Raw genomic sequence first — 25,791 nt, 5'->3', positions numbered from 1 at the left:
TCATGACTGAAGTAAAAATGAAGTTGTCAATATTATTATGACTAAAGCAAATGTGTATCCTTTTGTGAACCTGCCCGAATCTTTAGAAGTTAAGAAATGGGAACTTCTAGTACAATATAACTTTGATATTATTAAGGCTACTTTCACACTAGCGGCAGGACGGATCCGGCAGGTTGTTCACCTTGTCGGATCCGTCCTGCCGCTTTTTCGCCCTGTGCCGCCGCTCTGTCCCCATTGTCTATAGTGGGTGCGGGGGCGGAGCTCCGGCGCAGCACGGCAGTTCGCGGTAAGAGGCCGCCGGACTAAAAAGTCGGACATGCAGTACTTTTAGTCCGGCGTCCTTTTGCCGTGCACTGCCGTGCTGCGCTGGAGCTTCGCCCCCGTCCCCATTATAGTCAATGGGGACGGATCAGTGGTCCGGCAGCACTGTGAAAGAGCAGCAGGACGGATCCGACAGGGTGAACAGCCTGTCGGATCCGTCCTGCCACTAGTGTGAAAATAGCCTAAATACTGTACAGTACTGAAAACAGGTTCAGATGGAACATACTGTGATCTTCTATCTATCTATCTATCTATCTTGATAACCCCTTTAGGGCTAGCAGTGTCCCAGCTAAACGGTGTAAAAAACCTGACATTGTAGAGCTGGTGTTTTCCAGTAACATAGTACAAAAGGCCGAAAAAAGACATTTGTCCATCCAGTTCGGCCTGTTATCCTGCAAGTTGATCCAGAGGAAGGCAAAAAAAGAAACTGTGTTAAATGTATGCCATGACTGAGCTGGAAGTGTTTTCCAGCATTTATTTTTCCCTGTCGGGTGTTCCATGGGATGATTGAGCTAAGTTTATCCTGGAGTGTCCCTGGAGAGTTTTCTCATATGAAGGGAGTGTTCCTGGAGAGTTTTGTCATATGCAGGCAGTGTTCCTGGAGAGTTTTCTCATATGCAGGGAGTGTTCCTGGAGAGTTTTGTCATATGCAGGGAGTGTTTCTGGAGAGTTTTCTCATATGCAGGGAGTGTTTCTGGAGAGTTTTCTCATATGCAGGGAGTGTTTCTGGAGAGTTTTCTCATATGCAGGGAGTGTTTCTGGAGAGTTTTCTCATATGCAGGGAGTGTTTCTGGAGAGTTTTCTCATATGCAGGGAGTGTTCCCTGCAGAGTATCAATGTCTGTAACAGGGGGCGTGTCCCAGTGAGAAGTGCTGGTTTGGCTGTTACAAGCAGAGAGTTATTACCTTCAGGCCTGCAGGCAGTGTCTCCATCTCAGGACGCAGCCATTTTGGTATAGATCTCAATGAAGTGTAGATCTGCACAGTTGCGAGATCTTGCTGTAGCGTTTGAATGCCGGCTTTCAGCTTGTTTTTTGTGCGGTGGAATCACAGCAGTTTTAAGGATCCTGTATCTTGGAATGGCTCCTATGTATCCTGTGATGTATAAGTAAGTGAATTAAGTTATTAAAGCTAATTGTAGTATGTGCATCAACTGTGGACAACCTAGTCTTGAAGACAATGTAGGGGATTTCTGCACCATTGTCTCCCAACTGAAGATCCTCCAGTGCAGACACATCCACAGAGGTTGCTGAATGGTTTAGATCTCATCGGTCAGAAGCTTTCACTCTGGTCCTTTCTGCTCATACATTTATTAGACCTCTCTTATCTACAACTCCTTTTACCTTATCTGCTGCCTCACCTCATCTCTCTTGATGTGGACTCTGTCTCTGTGATCGGATGTCTCAGATCAGGGAGATGTTTGTCTGTTTCATAATAATGTGTCATGGGCTCAAATATTACTAAGAACAACTACATGGTGGTTATTCTTTCTGTGTTTGCATGGGTTTCTACCCACAATTCAAAAAAAACATCCAAAAAAAGCACATAATGTAATACCTTTGCATAACTCACAATCTACATGTATACATGTAGAACATTCCCGTTTATCTTCAAAAAGACATACTGATAGGCACCTTAGATCGTGATAGCCATTGGGGACAGATTGATGCTAATGTCTGTAAAACGCTGCGGAATATAGTAGCGCTACATAAATGTGTAAAAAAAAAAAAATAATACAATTTTTAAAAAATTATCTGCATGCATTGTGATAAAATACTTCTAAAAATCTAAATTAAACTAACTAAACTAAGCAAGAAGAAACATCACTGTATGGGAAAGTAGCAAAAGCCATCAACTTAATGGGGTGTACAAATTAAAGTTTTTATTTCATAGCAGTAGCCTGTGACATTTATTTCCATAAAGAAGATAGATAGGCATCGACACTGGAGCATATTTGTCAGTTGTGACTTCCACAATAACTTGCATTTGTTACTTTTAGGCCTCTTGCACACGAACGTTGTGCATCCGTTCGGTGCATTGGGGACTGCAATTCGCGGTCCCCAATGCATAGGCAACGTCCGTGCGGCGGCCGGGACGGATCAAGACCCGTTCAACTTGAATGGGTCCGTGATCTGTTCGCACCGCAAAAAAATAAAAGAAGTTCTATTTTTTTGTGGTGCGGAGTCACGGACAGAAAAACCATGGAAGCACTCCATAGTGCTTCCGTGGGGTTCCGATCCGTGCTTCCATTCCGCATCTCTTGTGATTGCGGACCCGTTCAAGTGAATGGGTCCGCATCCGTGATGGAGAGTGCACACAGGATGGTGCCCGAGTATTGTGGACTCGCCGTATGCGGGCCGCAATACGGCCACGGGCACACAACGTTCGTGTGCAAGAGGCCTTATGACGAGAGACACGTATCAATCTAACATTGACTTTGTGCAAAGAATATTTGCGCTGATTGTTTGCAGTAAGATCTTTAGTGTCATCCTCTCCTGCTCACGTATCTGCCTCCCTGGTGTTAACCTGTGATTGCTTGCAGATCTGAGAGCGAAGCAGCTTGCATTTACAATATGGAAAAACCTAACGTGTCATTCATCTCCTATAGAAGGAAAAATAATGCAACGTGTGTAATAGCAGCGATGATGGCTGGATGAATGTGACCTGATAGTTACAATTATTATAGTAGTGAGGTTGAAGTATTTTCATTTGTATTTGTGGTTATATAACAAAGAGCTCTATAGAAAATATGAATAATGCGCACACATTTTACACTCTGGAACTCGCTACCCCAACATATCAGACTCTCGCCTACAGTGGAAACCTGAAAACCCACCTCTTCAGACAAGCCTACAACCAGTGACCCTGCTGCTTCTATACCGCCATGACCAGCTTCACCCGCACCTACTGTGTCCGTCTCCCATACCATGTAGATTGTAAGCCCTCACGGGCAGGGCCCTCTCTCCTTCTGTACCAGTTTGTAACTTGTCTTGTTTATGATTAGTGCAATTATCTGTATTATGTATGTGCACCCCTTCTCATATGTACAGCGCTATGGAATGAATGGTGCTTTAATAATAAATAATAATAATGCAGATTTATAAAAGCACAATATGATATATCTGTTATACAAATACATTCATATCAACCATGTGTTACACCCACTACCTTCCTACCCCCACCCGATTAATCTCCTAGAATTCCTATGCAATGAATAGGGCATTTCTAATGAAGTATTATTACAGTAAACGTGCAATAAAAATATTGCTCTTTTTTTAATGCACATTACATTTTTCTTTCTGATAGCGCCCCCTGCAGTTTATCCTTCTGCATTCAGAGGTGGACTAACACACGCTGTAGCTTCTCTGCTCCCCTCAGTGCTGGCCTAGTGATCTCATAGAGAAGCAGCTGAAGGTCCAGACACCTTTCACTCACCCCTACTTCTAGCTATATATCTGTCAGTGCAGAAAGAAATTGTGGGCGGATTACATACCATATGTATCTCTGGGGCAATATGCGAGGGGCTATTTTCTTTGCAGGGAGGAAGGAGTTAAAAGGAACTCATTGCAATTTATTCTGGGAGATGTAAATGCTTGATGAGCTGCTGCCCACCCACACAAAAGTCTCCAGATCTCCAAGGTCTCCAGATAAGTTAGTAAAAAGCAGAACCTCTAGGTGTAATGGCAATGCCCCCGTTGCTCCTAGAGGCTCATTTGCATATATTCAATCATTTTTCTCAGAAGTGTCAGCGCATATGAACATGGGACCAATACAGATGCCTTCAGCTGCCAAGCGCACATGTAACAGGTCAGCCAGTGTCATAGGTATTAATCTACTGATAGATGCCTTTTAGATATTGATGACCTGAGAATAGGTTATCAATGCCTGATTAGTGAGGGTCTGACTGTTTGAAGGGGCTGCAGTGCACTGACAAGAGCAGACATCTCTTGCATCTAGCCATTCCATATCCTCAAATTTTTCTGCGGAGTAATATAAATCATGAAAAAAAAATAATAATCTCCACTTGAAGCATGAAGTCTTCATCCAAGAATAATCATTCTGTGATCCCATCTTTTTCTCATACTTTTATGGATTTTCCACCTTCACCCTAATACATTCCTTAGCATTGACATTGCAACACCAAGTAGAACAAGCCGTAAGGTTATGCAAATCGAGGAATATCTGCAGATAATCCATTTTTCAAGCACCTAGCTCCAATCTGTGGCATGTAGGTTCGGCATAAAAGCCAGATTGAAAGCAATGTTCTTTAGGACTCATTTAGACGGGCGTATGAACGGGCCTGCACCCGTTCCGCAAAAGATGCGGACAGCACACCGTTTGCTGTCCATGTCCTTAGTTCTGTTCCACAGCTCAGTGGAAAGGATAGAGCACGTCCTATTCTTGTCTGCAATCACGGACAAGAATAGGCATTTTCTATTATGGTTGCAGATCAGCAAAACACTACAACCATCTGAATGAGGCCTTAGCCTCATCAAGTCATGTGGGATGATTGTGTGATGCCTCATTTTCATTGGTGTGTCAGTTATTGGCACTTGTCACAAATTGAAAGGGAGAGAATCCTTGTACTGGGAGACTTTGGTTTATGGCTCCGGCAGATTGCTATGTGCCTAAGTTGAGATGTTAGCACTTTTCAACGTTGTGTGTTCCAGATTGTCTGATTAGAAGATCTATTCAGTACTGCAAGTGAAATTGGACATCACATCCCAAGCCTAGGGGGGCACGACAATGGGCTATGAGCCAGACGTCCAAGTACAGGTGTTTCACTGACCTCATGCAACCGCTCTCAAAGGCTATCATGGTTCACAGCAAAACAGCAATGGAGGCTGTATTGGAGATCTATGCTCTTCATGGATGAGTCCTACTTTGATCTGTGATACAGAGATGTCAACAATAGTCGGAGATTGGTCTGGAGACCATGTGGGCAGCGCCATTGAGATGCCTTCACAAAGGATCCTCACACCGGGGCTACTCCCAGGATTATGGTGTGTGGTACAATGTACAGAAGCTGGACCCCTGCGTGGCCTAAACGTGCTACCATGGCCTCTAGCGTCTTTGGAATTGTCATCCATTGAGCACATATGGGACATCATTGGTTGGCAATTGCAAAGGGAGCTGCCAGCAGTGGATAGTGATTACATGAATGCCCAAGTACATTCAGCTTGGCAGAACATTCCTCAGACAACCATTGATAACTTTAGTGATCGCAAGCCAAGGCGTGCACGTGCATTCCTGTGTGTGGCACTCATACTCGATACTGAATAAATTAGGATGTTTTAAATATTTGGTTTCCATTTTTATAATAGATAGATAAATAGATAGATAGGTAGTATGTCAGTATGGCACAGGATGCCACAAAGGATTCCTCAGCTGCTGCAGAACCTCAATTTGAATCACTTTTCGTAAAGGCAGTCTACAGCATATAATGCCATAAGTGAAACCTGAACAACTACACAGGGTCCTGCAGGTAACAGGTCCTACTACTGACCCTCTAAGGTCTATAATATCACAAGTAAGGGACTACAGTCCTTCCCATGCCTGCAGGGACTACATTACTAATGGATTGACACCAGTTGGTTTATGGCTAGCATTGTGAGCAAATTGATAGATAGAAACCAAGGTGCCCATATACTTTTCTTGAACAGGGGAGCCATGTTGTTGGTGTCTAATTTGCAATTTGTTTTATGATCTTCTGCAGCAGCTGCGGGATTGATTATTTTGCTTTGCAGCAGAATGAGAACGTTACGTGTGCACCATTCATCTCTCTATAATTCCAGCTCAGAATGAGATATTAATAGGGATATTATTCCAGACATATTAGTAGGCAATTTCCAGTGACATACATTATAATAATAGTAATAAACTATTACTGTGGTGGAGTTAGTTGGTATACTAATGTTTTCCAGCAGAATCAAGAACCTCTTGATGCTACTTTTCCCTCTATGACCTACATTAACAAGTGCACGAGACATCCATATATATCGCCTTTTCACTGTTTGCAAGCCATTATCCTCCTCACTTCAGATCTGATGGCAAGAAGATCCCAGATGGAAATGTACCACCTCCTGACCTAGACAGTGGCCAGTGTGAAGGTTTATGTATACCAACCAGACATACATCCCACCAACTGGAAACATATAGAATGATTGAGGCTTTTCTTGAACACCATGCAAGAAGATTGAAAGATAAGACCTCATGCACGCCAAAGAGCGATGTCTAGGAGGCTGTAGAGTCAGTATATGTCAATGCTTCTAGGCCACAGTACCTCCATAATATGTTGTGCATAGTGTTGAGCGCGAATATTCAAATTACCAATTTTAATCGCGAATATTGGCACTTTGAGAATTCGCAAATATTTTGAATATAGTGCTATATATTAGTTTTTCGAATATTCCTCATGTTTTCCATTTGAACACATGATTCCTCCCTGCTTCTTGCTTGTGGGCCAATGAGTCATTGGTCCACAAGCAACTTAAGCAGGGAGGAATCATGACTTCAGATGGGAAAAAATGACGAAAATTCAAAAAAATGATGAATATTCCAAAAAACTAATATATAGCACTATATTCTTTTTGACCCACACCTGTATTTATTGCGTAATATTTCCATATTACACGATGATTACCTTGCCGATTTTCTAGTAAAAACAAAAAGTCTAATATAACGAATATTCCAATTCGTCAATATTCGATGAATATTCTACAAAATATTTGCGAAATATCACGAATTTGAATATGACCCTGCCGCTCATCACTAGTTGTGCAATGATTTTTATGATTATGGAAATCTGACAGTGGAAAATTCTGTACACTATGTCTTCATAAAATATCGGAGGCATTCGCCTCTACGGGTGAACCACTATGGCTCCGGCCAACACATGAATACTGCCTGGTAGGGTTAATTCTGGCGATTAAAATGACACCTGCCTTGTAAAAATTGGATGTGGTGTTCCCAAGAAAATAGGCTTTTATTCTGTATGCCAATGAGGGCTTTAGTGCACCAAGGGGCGTGGCCAGAACTGAAAAGCTAAGTGGCCAGGCCCCTCCCCTTGAGGTATTGAAGCCCTCATTTGCATCAAGAATAAAAGTATTTTTTCTCAAGAATGCTGAAACCAATTTTCACAAGACAGGTATCATTTTATTCAGCAGGATCATCCCTACCAGGTAGCATGCCTAGTTTAATAAAGTGGACGTGCTCTTTAAGGTAACCACACAGAGTACTGTAGATTGTCTGCCGAACCCTCAGATTTCTCCAGGATCAGCCGATCATCTAATGTGTATGGAGCCTCCCGCAGATGTCAAAGGAAAGAAGGGCTGGCAGTTGAATTTCAACATGCCCGATCCTTTTGTTCTCAGGGGAGAAGGTGCCAAGCTGAGCATGCTTGTGTAAAGGTAGAATAGATAAATGAGCATTCGGCCAAAGCCCTGTGAAGTGTACGGCCGCCATTACGCTGAAGATCATTAGCATAGACATTAGCAGGTCCAAACAATGCACCTTTATATGGTTTACGACCCCTTTTCATCCATCATGTTTAGTATTGAATTTTCCTCCCAACACAAAGGCTGCCAGTTTCTGTTCATGCAATGAGTCATTTTATCTCATGAAGACAGCGGTAAAACAAATGTCTTTTTCCTCCGGTCGTTTATTAAGAATACAAAGATCAATGCTGAAATGGCTCATAAGCAAGATGATATCAGTAACTACTTAAAGCATCGCTACAAATCATCAATGCAACAGGCAAATTGTGTATTTGTGACCAAGTGTGCATCATTACTCCGAAAAATGAATTACAATAACTCAACCAGACACCGTCATTCATTTTCATTCCTCTGTTCCCCTTTTTCTTTTGACTTTCTATTTAGACACTGACACGTCTTAAATCAATTTGAAATTGTCGCTGGTTTTAAGTTTCTCTATTTCTGTCTGTGCTTTTATATTCTGAGATGCATCAAGGAGGTAGAGAGATAGATAAGAGATATGCCAGGCTGAAAAGCTCAACTGTTACTTGTGTCCTCCACATCTAAAGCTAATAGTGCTAAAAGGAAAAAGCTTAAAGCGGTCGCGTGAGATTAGACAAAAAAATAAATAATTTTTTTTCCGGAAATAGCACCTCTCTTGTCCAAAGGTTGTGACTTGAATGTGTCTTGTACTGCAGATTATTCCTATCTACGAAGATGAAGCTGAACTGCAATACCAGACGCAGTAGTTTTTTCTAGAAATATTGCCATTTTTCGGTATTGGCAGTCAATACAAAAAAATGGCAATATTTCTAGAAAAAAATAGACTTCATTTTTTCTACTCATCTCTAAAAAAAAAAAAAAATTTGGGTCCCATTGTAGCGAATCAGTCTGGGGCACCAATAAATTCAACCCCAATTGTTAGTGCTCCAATTTCCCTGGAAAGTTGTGTATAACGCTCTGAGGTCTTCTAGGACTGTATCCAACCCCTTTTAAGGTCTTTAATGCCAAGTCGGCATTAGTAAGGACAAAGTGACAGAGTACTGGGTGATAACAAACAAGCTGTCGAACCCTAAGTATACTGGAGTTTTTTTTCGTTTTTGCGTTTTTATTTTTCTTCCCCGTCTTCCTGGAGCCATAACTTTTTTATTTTTCCGTTCTCATATCCATATGAGGGGTTGTTTTTTGCGGGACAAGTTGTACTTTCTAATGCCGCCATTTAATATGGCATACAATGTAGTACGAAGCAGGAAAGAAATTCCAAATGGGGTAGAATTGGAAAAAAAATACACAATTCCTCCACAGTTTTACGGGTTTTGTTCCTAGAAGCATTCATACTTGGGGCGTAGCTATAGGGGGTGCAGAGGTAGCAGTCGCTACCGGGCCCAGGAGCCTGAGGGGACCCAAAGACCCTTGTGGTACTCAAGAAGACACTGATATTATAGAAAGTGCATGCAGGACAGAGAAGGGCTTAGGTCAAGAATTTGGCATGGGGGGTGCTGTTTAAATTTTTGCCTCAGGCAGCAGAAAGGCTATGTGCTTCCCTGCCCCTGGCCACAAAGCACTGAGGGAAGGGGGGCCCTAGCGGAACTCTTGCACCAGGGCCCATGAGTCTTTAGCTACGCCTACAGCATTCCATATGCGGCAAAAATTACCTGTGCCCTTCATTCTCTGGGTCAGTATGATTACAACGATACCACATATATTTTATATGTTTAAATACTGAAAAAATTAATTGAAACTTTGAAGAAAAAAAAAAAAATTTTACATCACCATATTCTGACCCCCATAACTTTTTTTTATATTTATGTCTACTGAGCTTTGTGGGGGCTCATTATTGCAGGAGGATCTGTAGTTTTTATTAATACCATTTTGGAGTGTGTGTGTGTGTGTCTTTTTTTATCACATTCTATAAAATTTCTTGGGGTAAGAGAAGCGATGAAAAAATGGCAAATCGGTCATTTTGATCCTTTTTCCCGTTACACCATTCACTGTATTGGAAAAATATTTTTATATTTTAATAGTAGGGCTGTTTTTCGGATGTGGTGATGCCCATGGTGTTTATATTTTTTATTATTTATGTATTTATTTTTTATTCTAAAGGAAAGGGGGTGATTTAAATTTTTATATTTTTTTACCTTTTTACTTAGTTTTTTGGAGAATATTATTTTACTCTCATGAGGATTATAGTAATTCTATGAGTACTAATTTCCTATGTTTCCCTGCCACCTGCTGGCGAACATAGGAACTGCAGCTCTAATATGCTTGATCTCTTCAGAGAGACCCAGCCTATTAAAAATAATGACCGGCATCCCCAATCGCCGCATGCGTCTTAACCCAGAAATGTGCATTTCCAGATTTTTCACCCTTTAGATGGAGGGATCACACTTGAACATGGCATCTAAAGGCTGTAATGTCCGCGATCAGCATTATTGCCGCAAGCCTCTGTCTCTTTGAACAGCAGAGACCTGTCAGCTATGGCTCCCGCTGCACGTGCGAGTGGGTGCCATATTTAAGGACCCCACCAGTGTCATAAATGTGCAACATTGGTAGCAAAGGGGGTAATAACACACTGCACAGATTTTTAGTTTAAAAATAAATAAAAAAAACTTACAAATATAATCCCTCTTTGGTGGCAAATGCTTTATTCTCTGTATTCTGACCTTTGAAATCATGGCCGCCATTTTGAGAGATTTGTCCAAATCAAATTGTAGAAGATTCAAATTTGTCTGGAATCTGAAATTTTGGGAAATTGCAGACAAATTCAATTCATTTCCAATCAATTTACTCGTCTCTACCTCTCATCTAATCCTGGTAAATTATATAGATATGCTTGTGTCCAGCTATATCTAGATACTTTATTATTTACGCCAACCCTTGGAAATCGTTGAAGCTAAGATATCTAAATGCAAAAATCTAATGCAATATTGGATGAATCAACTTGTTTTTTATGTTAAAGGTCTTGTCCCAAGAAAAATCTTCAACATTTTTCAACCAGCACCTGGATCTGAATTTTTTTGTTATTGCTTGTATTTAAAATTGTATAATATCCACTGAATTATTCGCTGAACTCTTTCTATATAGCGCCACCTGCTGTTTGCTGGGGACATGTCAACCTTAGTGTCTGGAATTATTGTCATTCTCTATATAGTATCCTTGGAGAAACTGTATTTCTGCATGTTTTGTAGTTTACAAGAAGGAGTTAAAGTAACAATTACAACCCGGCCTCCATGCCTATGGGGTTGACAAGATCTCCTTATACATGCTTTATTGGATTTCATAGTGTATTTGTAGATTACATGTCATCCTAGCAGAACTCTTTTGTCTCTGTACTGTGGTAAGTCACTGAGTTACAATAGGTAGGCTTAGGCATAGCTTCTCCACCAGACCTAAAAATGTGTTAAAGGGGTTGTCCCACTATTAAATATCAGGTTTATTGTACGTATTTGCCATTTATATGCTGTTACAGGAAGAATCCAGTGAAGAGTTATGACATTTACATAGTATGGTGCCACCTGGTGTTCACAGTATATAGCAATGTGCATGTCCACCTAATGAGTGTGGTGCTGGTCACAAATGCTCAGTAACTCTCCTCATTGTCAGGTCCTTTAGAGCAGCAAAAAGAAATAGCTTTCTGTCCTACTTGTGAACGATCGACTAGAGAACCTACATTATAGCTGAGAAGAACCCTTCTGCAGGGGAAATAGGAAGGGACTATATTGTCAGATGCCAGGGGGGGAAGGAGGCTGATTCAGCCTAGAGTTTGCTCCCAGCAGCACCAAGTGGAAAAATGAAATAAAAAACTGATGGAAAACATATTTTCTATGCTGCACACTCTGCAATTTAATTGAAAACATATATTACAGGACTTTTCGTAGGAAACTGATTCATGGGATAACCTCTTTGCCCTGCATTCTGGCATGATGCTAAGTGATTCATCTTGTCAGTATAAGCTCTGTACATTTCTCATTGATCACTGAGGCAGTTTATGTCTTTCATATGTGGAGGCACGCAGCAGCCTTGCCAGATAAAAGCACATAACCCATGACGTCTCATCCCCATCATCAAAGCACAGTAATAGCCACCTTTACAAGTGAAAGCTCCTATTTGACTCTTCATTTCCCTCTGAATTATGTTGTCTTGGATTCCAAGTTTTCCAGCATTACATCAAGAAGAAAGCTGAATGATGATATCTATGATAGACCTAATACGAGCTAAATTATCAACCTCCAGTCCCTACATAGAAGATTAATACAGCCAAGATATAGTTTAGATTGGGAAGTACTGATGTTAAGAAACTATACAAAAACCTCTAATCTTGCCAGGGGAACCCTATTGAGCTAAACAAGTGACAATGCCTGAATTCCTCCTTGTTCCTACTGGCTAGATACCTAAATCCAACCTTAAAGGGATGTTCCCTTTTTAAACAGCAAATCCATCAGATATGCTAGGAATTTCTGACAGATATCGCTCCATCTCTAAAACCCAAACCTACCTCCAGAAAGTACGGCCCTTTACCCCCTGGTCGGCCTGGTGGTGCAGCCTCTGGATGATAGATACAGTCAGAGGTGGCTGCACATGTATAGCTTTACATATTTTTTGTTTAAAAAATGTACTGACCTAGCTGAGCAAGCATGTGCTGCTGTTTCCATGGTAAAGATATGGGACCTCTGGGATACACCATAAAAAGTCTAAGATGGGAATCCCTCTTTGACTTTTGAGTTACAGTCAGGAGGACATGTGGCCAGCCATACATGCACAAATGTATTACTTGGTGGGCATTCCAATGGATGGGGCTAGGTGGGTGTCGGGACTCCTCTCCATGGCTTCTATATGTCCTATTAGGGCATTTGCATAGGGGTTGTCTCACTATGATGTGGGGTCGTCTGAAATGAGAACATAAGGTCAAAGTTTATTTTCTCCAAAACAGCCGCTGTTGTCCATGTGCTGTGTCTGGTGTGACAACTCAGCGACATCATCTACGGATCATGGCTATTGCTCAGAGCAGCATAATTCCATATCATATAGGACAACATTTACAAGAATATTAGCAATATCCAACATACATTAGTTTCATCTATTTTAGTTTAGTGACCTGGTGAAGGGTGAGGAGGAGAAAGCTGAACTTTGGCATTAACCAATTATTGATACTAGTAAGAGGTAAAGCAGATGTGCAAGCATTTTCCATCTCATCAATACTGTATAGCCCTAGCTCAGCATTTCCCGCTCACATTAATGCCGTATATCATCTGTAAACATTACTGAGAAGCAGGAATACCATATATGTGTACCCAGCAGACTTTTACTGCTGCAGTGGTGCTTTAAAGGTTGTGAACCCTTCAGAATTTTCTATATTTCTGCATAAATTTGACATAAAATGACCTAAAAATCATGTTTCCACACAAGTCCTAAAAGTAGATAAAGATAACCAAATCAAAAGTCACAGAAATTATAATTGGTAATTTATTGAGGAAAATGGTCCAATGTCCCATTTCTGTGAGTGGCAAAAGCATATGAACCTTTAGGAAGGATTAGCAGATAATTTGCAGATAATTTGAAGGTGAAATTAGAGTCAGGTGCTTTCAGTCAATGGGATGACAATCAAATGTGAGTCAGCAACCTCTTTTATTTAAAGAACAGGGATTTATCAAAGTCTGATCTTTGCAACACATGTTTGTGGAAGTGTATCATGGCATAAACAGAATACATTTCTTGGGCCTCAGAGGGTGAGTTGTTGACGCTCATCAGGCTGCTGAAGGTTACAAAATCATGTCTGAGTTTGAACTCCACCAATTCACCAAATACATGGCAAGAAAATATAATAGTCCAACATTTGTAAAAAAATAAAAAAAAAAAAGTAAGAAAGGTAAGGGCAAAAATGACAAAAAGAGAGCCGCACTGGTGATAAAGATAATAATTTTATGTAGCTTTTTAATAATTAGTTGCTAATATTTTATAGACCCTATGCAAGTGTGTGAATGTAACTTTAGCTTACTTAAAGAAGGATTACTTGTAACAAGATGTGTTAGAATGCAATTTGTGGTATGGCCCTGGTACAGTCATTCTGACATTAAGGAGGCCTCAGGACAGTGGCGTACCTACCATATAGGCAGACCACGCAGCTGCTATGGAGCCCGTGAGGAAGGGGGGCCTGCAGTGGAGGAGAGGCCCTGCCCTCTAATTTCTCCCGTCTTTCTTCCTAAAGCTAAAGGACCTTTGATGATGTCATCACAGGTCCTTTAAGGGAACTGCACAGTGTAAAGTGTAGTTTCCAGGTTACAACAGTGCATCTGTCAGGACCTGTGATGACTTCATCTTCAACATCACAAGTCCTGCAGGATCTAGCAAAGAAACTGGACCAAAAATGGTGTAGTTCCCAGGTTTGAAAGGTACATCCACCAGGACCTGTGATTACATCATTACAGGTCCTTCAACACCTAATAGCAAGTATTGGAAGCTCACAATCAGCTCTGCATTGATCCATACAGACTAGAATGGAGTGGTAAGAGGAGGTCCTCCACTTTTCTCTTCATTTCCCATGCCTTTTTACTCATTGCTCACTCATGTATAATACTTCAGACAGTTACAGTGACCACTACCTCATGTACCTGACACACAGTGACCATAATGTATAACTGACCACATATAGCTGTACACATTGCATCTATTATACCTATTATTAGTGATGGACGAACATCTGCCGGCACGGTTCGTGAACGTGATCGTGAATGTGATCAAATGTTCGTGAACCGCAAGTTCGCGGTGGGTCCCATTCATTTTAATGGCAGGCAAACCTCAAAAATCTTCAGCTCATATTTGCAGCCAAGAAATAATTACTAGAAGTGCACAAATAGTCCCACAACATGGACAGTGACATACCAGATGTATTATTCGAATTTGCGATCTCCATTCATAATTTTTTTCAATGCAAAATATCGGCAATATAATTTTCACGTACACGCATGCGCAAATGCACTATACAGTACCCAAATGCACTATAAAGAAAGTATATTGGTATATAACACCCCGCTTCAATCAGTTTTATTTTGGGGGGGGGGGGACTGGTATATCACACCAGTAGAAATTATTTGTTCCAATAACGCTTGTCCCTCTATATACCTGAGGTATCGCAGCAGAACCGCACACAACTGCCGCACAATACAAATGCACTATAATATACTTTCTAACATAGAAAGTATATTATAACATTGTACAAGGAAGGCAATCCATTAGAATATACATAAAGATAAAACGTAACCTTTAATAATGTTACTATGAGGGTCCATTCACACGTCCGTAAGTGTTTTGCAGATCCGCAAAACACAGACACCGGCAATGTGCATTCCGCAATTTCGGACCGCACATCGCCGGCACTATAATAGAAAAAATTGCGGACAAGAATAGAACATGTTCTATTTTTTGGCGGAAACATGGATGCGGAAGTGCGGATCCGCAAATGTGGATCCACAAATGCGGATGCAGACAGCACATTCCGGCCCCAATGAAAATGACTCGGTCTGCACCCATTCCGCAAAACTGCGGAACGGATGCGGACCCATTTTGCAGACGTGTGAATGGAAAAGATATCCCTCAAAATGAAAATAAATTAATAAAGTTAAGCAAAAAGCACAGATGTGGTAGGCAATAACAAGTGCTCGGCGGCACTAAATCAGGTGCTCGGCGGCACCAAATCAGAAACCATATGTCCTACCACAATCCGGGGGGTTCCAGTGCACATCCATGAATCCTGGAGGGAAAGCAAAAAACATCCATCCCTAGGCTAGATAATGATGTGGTATTGAAGGACAGGGTGGGCAAAGAACTGTCTCTGATATTGCCCCACAGGGGGGTGATATTCTGGCCCTGATAGCCCAACCACAGACTACCCGCCCTGATAAGAGTTACTCCGTCCAAACCTTACCCTATATAAAAATGGCCCTAGTAAGCCTCTAGCCCCTAGGCCCCTGACATCCAGGTGATCACTATATGTGTTTTTGACTCATTATAAAAGTATATTATAAGTATATCGCACCCCTCTGTGTATCACACCTATCGATAGCACACCTATACTAGTGCTTAAAAGGCCTTTTGTCCATGTCCTGAAACGTCTCAATTGGCTGTCCTGTACCACCTGATGGATGTGTCATGGGTCAAAGTTCTTCACAATGTAAAAGAATATTGCGGGCGCAAATATCTCCATATGTTCGCATGTTCGGCGAATCGCGAACACGCAAAGTTAGCCGTGAAACGACCGCCGGGCGAACCACAAGGGCATCTCTACCTATTATAGCTCTTTATATTTTTTTTCTTTATATATATATATATATATATATATATATATATATATATAGACGAAAACGGACAGCAACTCCAAGTAGTACAAAAATGTATAATTTATTGGGCCACAGTGGCACAGAGGCGACGTTTCGGCTCAAAATCCAGAGCCTTTCTCAAGCATCACATTACAAAGGTGAGTGCACATATAAATAGGTGTACACAATTATAGCATCACAATCAATTAGATTTCACAATTAATATCAAAAATAGCAAATACATCAACGAATAGTGTTAAAAAATATAATGACATACAGAAATGAATCTAGTAATACATGGTAATGAATGTGATTCATAATAAATACATGGAAAAAATATAATTCATAGTGTAAACATAAGTGGCTCCAATGTGAATCATCTGTTTCACATCTTCTTTAATGAACTATAATTAAAAACAAGGAGGTGCCAGAGAGATAAGGGTGACGTACCACAGAGTTCGCTTGTATCCACATCCTGATAATGGCCACACTTGGCGTCTAGCTGAATAAAGTGCGCAGGCGCCAGTATCCGTCCCTACAATATCGCATCATGTTACGTCCTGCTACGGCGCGCCCGCATCACACCTAACGTCATCAACTGCACGTCACTGGCTCAGCATCAGTGCGCATGTTCAAGGCGTTCTATGCCGCGCCATATTTGGTTCTGGACGGATTGCCCATAGTTCCTAAATCTATACTTGAGATGGCTAATGGGAGGCGAGAGTAGGGAAACCATAACCCTCTGTCAGGGGATCATGGTAATCCCATGCAGGGCATGCTTTATGGTCCCGACCGGCACCCCAGTATCGGTCGTATACCAAGTGCCGCCTCTATCTCGTCACTCATAACCACTCATAAGGGTTCTCCTTGATGTTGCATATTCTTAAAGGAAACAGGTATATATAATATGTCGGAACATGATCCGACACCAACACGCAATCCAATCCAGATCAGTCCAACAATGTGGATATCATCTGACGTAGGATACAGCACACTTCTATGTGGAAAAACGACACCCAAAACTTCATGGCTCCTTTCTTTCTATGTGCATTGATCATCTGTAATATAACGACAATGACAATTAATAATATTCAATTGAGAAAGAACAAAGAAAGTTAAATCTCATAATGACCTTTGTATAGGATCGCCACCTACCCTTAGATGAAAGACATGTAACAAATAACACAAGATCTGCCAGGGGCAAACCACCTCTTCAAGTACATACCCCTAAATTAAAATCTACATTAAGACCATTTGGTCTTAAGGTGTTTAACCTATGTATCCATAATAATTCTCTCCTTTTTAATAATAAGTTCCTATTGCCCCCCCCGTCTGGGCATGGGAATGTGATCAATAATCCAGCATTTAAGTTGGTATTCCGTATGGTCCATCTCAATAAAACGTTTAGGGATGGGTAAATCCCGACGTTTTTTACTTATGGTGGAGCGGTGATTGTTTAGTCTTGTTTTCAGATCAGTGGAAGTCTCACCTATATATAATAAATTACAAGGGCAACTCAAAATGTAAATCACATAGTTGGAACTACAGGTGAGGTAAAAAGGAATAGGATATTTCACATTGGTCTCCGGGTGTGTGAAGGTTTTTCCTTTGCAGATATATTTACAATTCACACAGCAGAGACATGGGAAACATCCCGTGCTCTGCTGTGTCAATGTTCTCTGTGTTAGACCAGGTCCTGCACCTATATCCGCATGTACCAATTGGTCACGTAAATTTTTAGATCTTTTGTAAGAAAACAATGGGGGAGATTTGAATTCAGGTATTTGACTGAGGCATCCCCCCAAGATGCCCCAGTGTTTGACAATAATCCGGTTGATAATACTACTGTGTTCTGTGTATTTTGTGATAAAAGGGATTCTATTATGAGGACCCTTTCTTATCTTCCTCAACAAAGTGTCATCTCTATTTAAATCATGGACCCGGTCTATCTGGGATACTAGTAGTTCAGTCGGATAACCCCTATGTTTAAATTTGTCTACCATAGTATCCAATGTTTTCTCTAGTACATCAGGGTCAGAGGTAATCCTCTTGGCCCTGAGGAACTGCGAATAAGGGAGAGATTTCACCATATTACGTGGATGGCTACTCTGGTAGTGTAAAAGGGTATTCTTATCCGTAGGTTTTGTGAATAACCTAGTTGCTAGACCTCCTTCATCCAACTTAACAGTGGTGTCCAAAAATTGGATTTCAGTACTAGAGTGCACAAGGGTAAATTGTAGTTCTTTATTAACACTGTTCAGATATTCCTGAAACTCCAACAGTTCCAGGCAGTCACCAGTCCATATGAGGAAGATGTCGTCGATGTATCTCCACCACCTCAAGATTTTGTTGCTGTGGTGGGATACATGGACGACATCTTCCTCAAAACACCTCATAAAAATATTTGCGTATGTGGGGGCCACATGGGACCCCATCGCTACGCCTCTGATTTGTTTATAGAATGTATCCTGAAACAGAAAATAGTTCTGTCTCAGGATAACATTCAAAAGATCAATCACGAATTCACATGCCTCTATAGTGAGAGATGACTTCTCCAACATGTGTCTAACTGCTCTAATCCCTAGGTCATGATTAATTGAAGTGTAAAGCGATGTCACATCAAACGACGCCAATATCAGATTGTCATATCCCTCACATTCCACCTCTCGCAGTTTACACAGAAAATCTGTGGTATCCTGGATATAGGATTTCGCTCCACAGGCATAGCTATTCAAAAGTTTGTCTAGAAAGATGGAAATGTTGCTGAATATGGAATCTGAGCCTGACACTATTGGACGACCAGGAGGGTCGACCAAAGATTTGTGAACTTTAGGCAGTACGTAAAGTACCGGTGTTACCGGATGATTCACAGTACAGAAACCAGCAAGATCACTGTCAATGATGCCAGCCATAACAGCATTATTTAAACATTTTTGGATGATCCTGGCAATATCAAACTTTGGATCAGATTGAAGTGCTAGATACACTTCAGTATCGCTCAGTTGTCGTCTGATCTCCGCAATGTATTTAGCGGTATCTAAGACGACTATACCACCCCCCTTGTCTGCAGGTTTTACTGTGAGGAGGGGGTCATCCCTCAATTGTTCAATCGCCTCAATCTCCAACCGAGTGAGATTGGGGTTCTTGGACACATTCACATTACATGATTGTTTATATTGTAGTATTTCAGATTTTACAGCTGTTATGTATGGATCAACGGCAGACTCGCCAATCACAGGAGTAAAATTACTCTTGAGGTGCAGATCAAAACTACCCAGCGCAAGCTCACTATGCTGGGCAGTGTTGGTCTGCATCCTCTCACTGAACCAAGCTTTAAGTTTGATCCTGCGAAAAAAAGCAGCCAAATCAACATCTAAATCAAACATATTCAATTTTGTCGACGGACAAAAAGTAAGACCCTTATTCAGGACACTTACTTGCATGGGGGTAAGTATTTTAGATGACAAGTTAATGACAGTTATTTCTTCTTCTGTGTCTGTATTTTGTTGCCTTGTACACAAATTTTGTTGTTTCGTAGTTTTGGCGGTTCGTCGATGTCTACGACCACCGCGTCTGGTGCGGCTTCTTTTTTGTGCTGGTGACTCCCTCTGTATCCTAAAAAAGGTGTGGAATCCTCTGATACCAATGTTTGTCCATTTCTCTTTTTCTTTCTGTCTTTTTGGTTGGACTGATTATTGTCAAACTGCCATGTATAGATGAATCCCCTTTTATAGTCCTCCAAGTCTCGGATCCATTTGGAGCGTTTGCCTTCTTCCAATTCACTTTTAAGTATGGTTGTGTGTGACGTCACATTATCAGAGAATACCGTAAAATCTTCCACAGTGAGAGAGGCCTGTAAAGTACGCTCAATATCACCAATCTCCACAGCCGTAGTTTTCTTTTTATATATATATATATATATATAAGCAAAAGAATCCGGAATGCACTCCAAAGTACACGTGAAATAAGTGGTTTATTCACCCATAAAATGGCACAACTTGCAAAATTTCGGCTCACAAGAGCCTTCCTCAAGGCTTGAGGAAGGCTCTTGTGAGCCGAAACGTCGCATGTTGTGCCATTTTATGGGTGAATAAACCACTTATTTCACGTCTACTTTGGAGTGCATTTCGGATTCTTTTGCTTCTACAATACTTGGGGTATTGCCGCTACCCTGTGCTGGATAGTGCACCCACACCTAGGTTGATGCTCCCGCTGGATTTCTTCGTTTTTTATATATATATATATATATATATATATATATATATATATATATACACACTGCATATATTACACAGTATAATAGATGCAATATGTACATATATAGTATATACAATGGTGTACTGATATGTGAGGGACAAGGTATAATAGATGCAATGTGTACAGATATATAGTATATACAGCAGTGGGGGCCCAATTTAGATTCTTGCTATGGGGCACGGTGATTTCTATGTACCCCCCCGCCTCAGGATGAGGCTTTGTGCAGATAAATTAGCCAGGATGATCAAAGACTAATGCAGAACTCTAGTCAACATAATCCTTGTACTCGATGATGCATTTAACTCCTGATCTTAACCAGACAAATGTGCAGAACGTACAACATTGTAAGGAGAATGCCCAAGTGGCAGGTGGCCAGAAAAATGGCTTAAAAGCTCCTTGGTTTGTCAATAAGTCAGAAATCTTGACCTGGATAATCAGTTGGGAGCTCTGGTGCATGCTTCTACTTATTTCTACTTCCCACTCTTAATCTCTTTATTATCTTGGTAAGATCTATTTTACTCAATAAACTCTTTGCTTAAAACTTTGCTCTGTGTGAGACAAGAGACCTTTATTTGCAGAAGTGTCAGACTTCATTATCATTGGTCCTGGAAAAATGCTGCAAAGAGTAAAGTTACAGCTGTTAAACTAACGTGCACTAAAATGGCTCAAATGGCTCTGGTCTTGAAGAGCTAAAATTCCCTGATCCTGAATCTGTTAACAGGATTCTCTGGTATAGGGACCGACAACTTTAATGGTTGAACCTGTGCCCAACTTCGGATCCATTTCTGGTTGCTACCATTGTCTATTAGACCAGAAGTGACTTGGTCCCGTGATCTCTCTGGCCAATCACCGGCCTTAGCCTACACATGTGCTAGAACATCACGGCACTGATAGTGATGTGTTAGTCACATGACATACTAGCCATGTTACCGCTGAGGCCAGTAATTGGCTGTAGCCAGGCTCGGACTGGCCCACAGGGGTATAGGGGAATCGCCCGGTGGGCCCCTGAGCAAGGTGGGCCCCCAGTCCCCCACCCTCTGCACACATGGCACATAACACAGTAGACTTACTGCACTACATACATATATTCAGTGTACAGCACCTCAACCAGCCTATGTTCATATAAAAAACTTGTTAGATTATTTATTATATTTGAATGTATCCATATGGTGGGCCCCCAAATTAAATTTTACTGGTGGGCCCTTGGCAGCCCAGTCCGACACTGCCCGTAGCAATCATTGGACCAGGCCACTTCTGGTCTGGTGTAGAGTGGAAGCAGCCAGGAATCACTAACGGTTGGGCACAGGTTCCAACCATTGGGGTTGTGTGCTCCTAGACCAGACATACCCTTTAAATATGTGAAATAAGAAGAATTATCACAATAAGGACAGTAACTACAGTGGTTTTACTCTGCTACATCTGTACTCTGTACAGCACATGTAAGTCAGAAAGATGCTTAGAATATGTTCCTCCTTTTGCCCTCAGTAAAAGTAGCTGAACTGCATTATTTTAATGTTTATTCTGTTATTTTCTCTATTTCAGGTCCTTCACTAATTGGCATGGTGAGGAAAGACTGGGCCTCTCAAAACAGCATTGCTCTTTCATGGCAAGAACCTGACTATCCTAATGGGGTCATTCTGGACTACGAGATCAAGTACTATGAGAAAGTAGGTCTTGCTCAGCATTCCTGGAAAAACGCTTAAGATGCAAGTAGTGCTTTCTTTCTGTCTTCCTTTCTGTGTCTTCTTGGGTTAGCATTTTTTAAAGTAACAAGTGGTGACTAGCCAGCACATTTCGATGCGTGCAATATATTTTTATACCTTATATTTTTTATTTATAGTAATCAGTTTGCAAGAAGTTTGTAATGTGCTCGTCAGCTGAGGAGCATACTGGAGATGTTGATCTCACAAGAACAGCTAGTTTGCCTTAGCAATCATGAGTGGGGAAATGGCCGTAATACACAGCCATAGCCTCACTCTAAGGCCTTTTTCATGCGGGTGTCGCGTGTGAGGGCCGGACAAGATGCGGGTGCGTTGCGGAAAAATGCGCGATTTTTCCGCGCGAGTGCAAAGCGTTTTAATGTGCGTGAGAAAAATCTGCATTTTTGGTACCCAGACCGGTGCTGTGTATATTTTAATATTGTCCATTATAACATGGTTATAAGGGAAAATAATAGCACTCTTAATACAGAATGCAAAGTAAAATATTCATTGAGAGGTTAAAAATAATAAACAAATTTAACTCACCCCATCCACTTGATCGCGTAGTGGATCTCCTCTTCTTTCTTCAGGACCTGGCTAAAGGACCTTTGATGATGTCACTGCGCTCATCACATGGTCCATAACCATGGCGATGGACCATGTGATGGACCATGTGATGAGCACAGTGACGTCACCACAGGTCCTTTTCATCAACAAAGAATGACATGCCAGGCTGAGCGTTCAAGTGGATTAAGGTGAGTTTATTAATTGTTTTTATTGTTTAACCCCTCTATCACTATTTTACTAAGCATTCTGTATTGAGAATGCTCTTATTTTCCCTTATAACCATGTTACAAGGGAAAATAATAAAGATCGGGTCCCCATCCCGATCGTCTCCCAGCATTCATGAGTGAAAATCGCACCGCATCTGCATATGCAGATAAAAAACGCACAATATAGAGCATGCTGCGATTTTCACGTAACGCACCAGTGATGCGTGAAAATCACTGCTCATGTGCACAGCCCCATTTGAGTGAATGGGTCCGGATTCTGTGCGGGTGCAATGCCTTCACCTCACGCATTGCACCCGCACGGAATTCTCGCCCGTGTGAAAAAGGCCTAACAGTGGAGCCATTTAACCCTTTGCTGTGATCAACACTGAATACAAAATTTCATGGGACAGACTGAGCTGAAGCCCACTTTGATCATGTCCTTGGAATGTAATTGGAGCTAATACCTGGTACGAGCAGACAGCCCTGTGTCCACTGAATGACACTCAGGCAGCGTTCACATCTCAGTTTTGGAGATCCCACTCCCTGATCTTGTGCAAAAACCAGTTCAGCCAGCAAAACTCGGCGGCAAAACTGGATCCTGTGAGATCTGTCAGACAGCTTTGTGCCGATACCCCTTGTCGGATCTGCTAATGGAGAAGTGAATGAGACCTTAGGCTGTCTGGCAATATTCCCTGTTGTTAGGGCGCACTTAGGTATGCATTAGCTATTGGTACACCGTTTAATGTACTGGCATATATAGCAGCCATATAAAGTCCCAAACATAAAATTATATACGTATATTTGGTATTGCTAAGATCATAATAATCTGTAAAAATAAAGTGGTTTTCCAAGTTCAAGGTATTCTGTGGCACGACAAGGAATGCTGGTAATATAATAATAAAAAAAGCCATTATGCACCTTTTCTTGTCTCCCTCTGATTCAACACCTCTGCCAAGTCTTCTCCGCTGGGCTGCGGTCCTGCTATATTATTACTGCTGCAGTGGTGACTGGTCTCAGGAGTCTTGTTTCGTACATTTATGATGATGCCAGGAAAAGATTGGCCATTTACACCGAGAAATCCCGCTGGGCCGGTCAGGTTTTGGCGCCACGAGGCTGACCACCCCATAAACTGTTCAGTAGCTAAGAGCTCCAGACCTGTGTGTCACTGAAGACCTATAGGCCCATAGTGGCATCACCAGTACTCACAGAATCACGGATGCACACAAGATTGTCATCCGCGTCCGTGATCCGTGTCTGTTTTTTCCTATCATTTGAATGGCAAACTTGACTTAGATTTTTTTTTCAATTTTCATGTCCGTGGATCCTCCAAAAATCACGGAAGACCCACGGAAGAAAAAACGGGCACGGATCACGGTACAACGGAACCACGTTTTGCGGGACATTAAAAAATACTGTCGTGTGCAGGAGGCCTAACTCTTTTGCTAAGAGTTTGGCTAATGTATGTTGCAGTGGCACCGCCTCCGAGTGGCGTAGTCCAGGACGACCAAGATGTATTGGTGCCCCCTAGCGGACTTCGGTACTTGCCCTACGAGATCCATAGCGATTCTATCAAATGGTACCTTGATAATCGGGAGAGGCAATAAGGGACTGCGGAACAGGTGCTGGGGGCTAGTGGTTTGGCAGGTCGGGCAAGACTTACAAAAGTCATCCACCTCTCAAAAGACACTGGGCCAGTAAAACCGTTGTAGTATCTGGTCCTGTGTCTTCTGCAGTCCCAAATGACCCCCGAGAACATGTTGGTGGGCTAACTCTAACATGAGTTTTCGATAGGCCCTGGGCACCACCAACTGTTCAACAGGTTCACCCCGCAGCTGGTTTACTCGATATAGCATATTCTGGTGGACCACAAAACAGGCAAACATCGACTCGGCCCCAGGTTGTTGGGTACACCATCAAGTATTACCACATTCTCCCAGGCCCGGGATAGGGTTCGGTCTCGGCGTTGGGCTGTTCCAAAATTCTCCCCAGAGACATTGAGGTCTGCCAACCCAGGACCCGGTGGCAACTCCTCCACGTCTCCCACCATTACCCTACGCTGGGTTTTCTCCCCCTCTTCCAGTGGCGGTCACCCCTACTGCTGGCCCTTCAGCCTCAGGTTCCCAGGGTTCTGGCCATCCCCCTGAACAAGGCCAATCTCCTGGGCTTATTCCTGTCTCAGGGGTAGCCTTAACTCTCACAACTGGCCATAGGGCAGGGAAACCTGGAAAGTCTCTCCCAATTATGAGTTCATAGTGGAGATTTGTGGCGACTGCCACTTCGTGGGTCCACCTGCCGGCCAGGTTGCTCCTGCTGTCTGCAAAGCCATAACTGGTTGGTCTCTTGCTGCTGCTTATTAGCCTCCCATTGGTGCAGGTTGGTCTCCCGCTGCTGCAAATTAGCCTCCATGAGGGCCTTCACAACAGCCTTCATTTTGTCGTGGAGCATAGGCTGAAATACAGCTAGTTTGATATACGACATACAACTGTGCCTAAAAATGCAAACCCCAAAAAATATTGGCGTTCTCGCCAGCCTCACTGCGTCTGCCAGCATCCTCCACCAATTGTGGGGATTTGCTCTGGTAGTTAGAACTAGGGGATGCAGTATAGAGGCAAAGTACACAGTTCTTGAATCAAACAGCGGTGTTTATTCACACATTGGTGTATAACAAAATGCAGATAAGGTGTATCACAAAATGCAGGTGGCTTGGTGTTTGTTCACACACAAGAAAGTCCATAAATGATAAGTCACCTTTTCTCCTGGGTGTTAATTCACACCCTGTTAGCAGTTCAGCCTCATCAAGTCCATAGGCGGCCTGTTTGCCTTTAGAGGGGCCTGAGTCCTCCAGCCCGGCTCAAACCTCAAATCCCAGCACAGCCCTTAGTTTACAGCACACAGTTTCCTGAGCTCCACTGTCAGAGGGAGGTAAATCCACCACACCTGGCAGTGCTGGCTGG

General features: G+C 42.0%; 1 protein-coding gene across 1 annotated transcript in view; it reads left to right on the top strand.

Moving 5' to 3' along the window:
* Window positions 1-25,791, top strand: part of EPHA6 (EPH receptor A6) — a 983,829-nt gene that overhangs the window by 604,244 nt on the left and 353,794 nt on the right. The window contains exon 6 of the mRNA XM_044284497.1: window positions 21,907-22,031. Within this exon, the coding sequence (XP_044140432.1) occupies window positions 21,907-22,031 (125 nt within the window). The remainder of the gene's footprint in view (window positions 1-21,906; window positions 22,032-25,791) is intronic.

This window comes from Bufo gargarizans, chromosome 3, assembly GCF_014858855.1.
Source record: "Bufo gargarizans isolate SCDJY-AF-19 chromosome 3, ASM1485885v1, whole genome shotgun sequence".
NCBI lineage: Eukaryota > Metazoa > Chordata > Amphibia > Anura > Bufonidae > Bufo > Bufo gargarizans.
The sequence above is the reverse complement of the archived record's forward strand: the minus strand, read 5'-3'. Positions and strand labels throughout refer to the sequence as shown.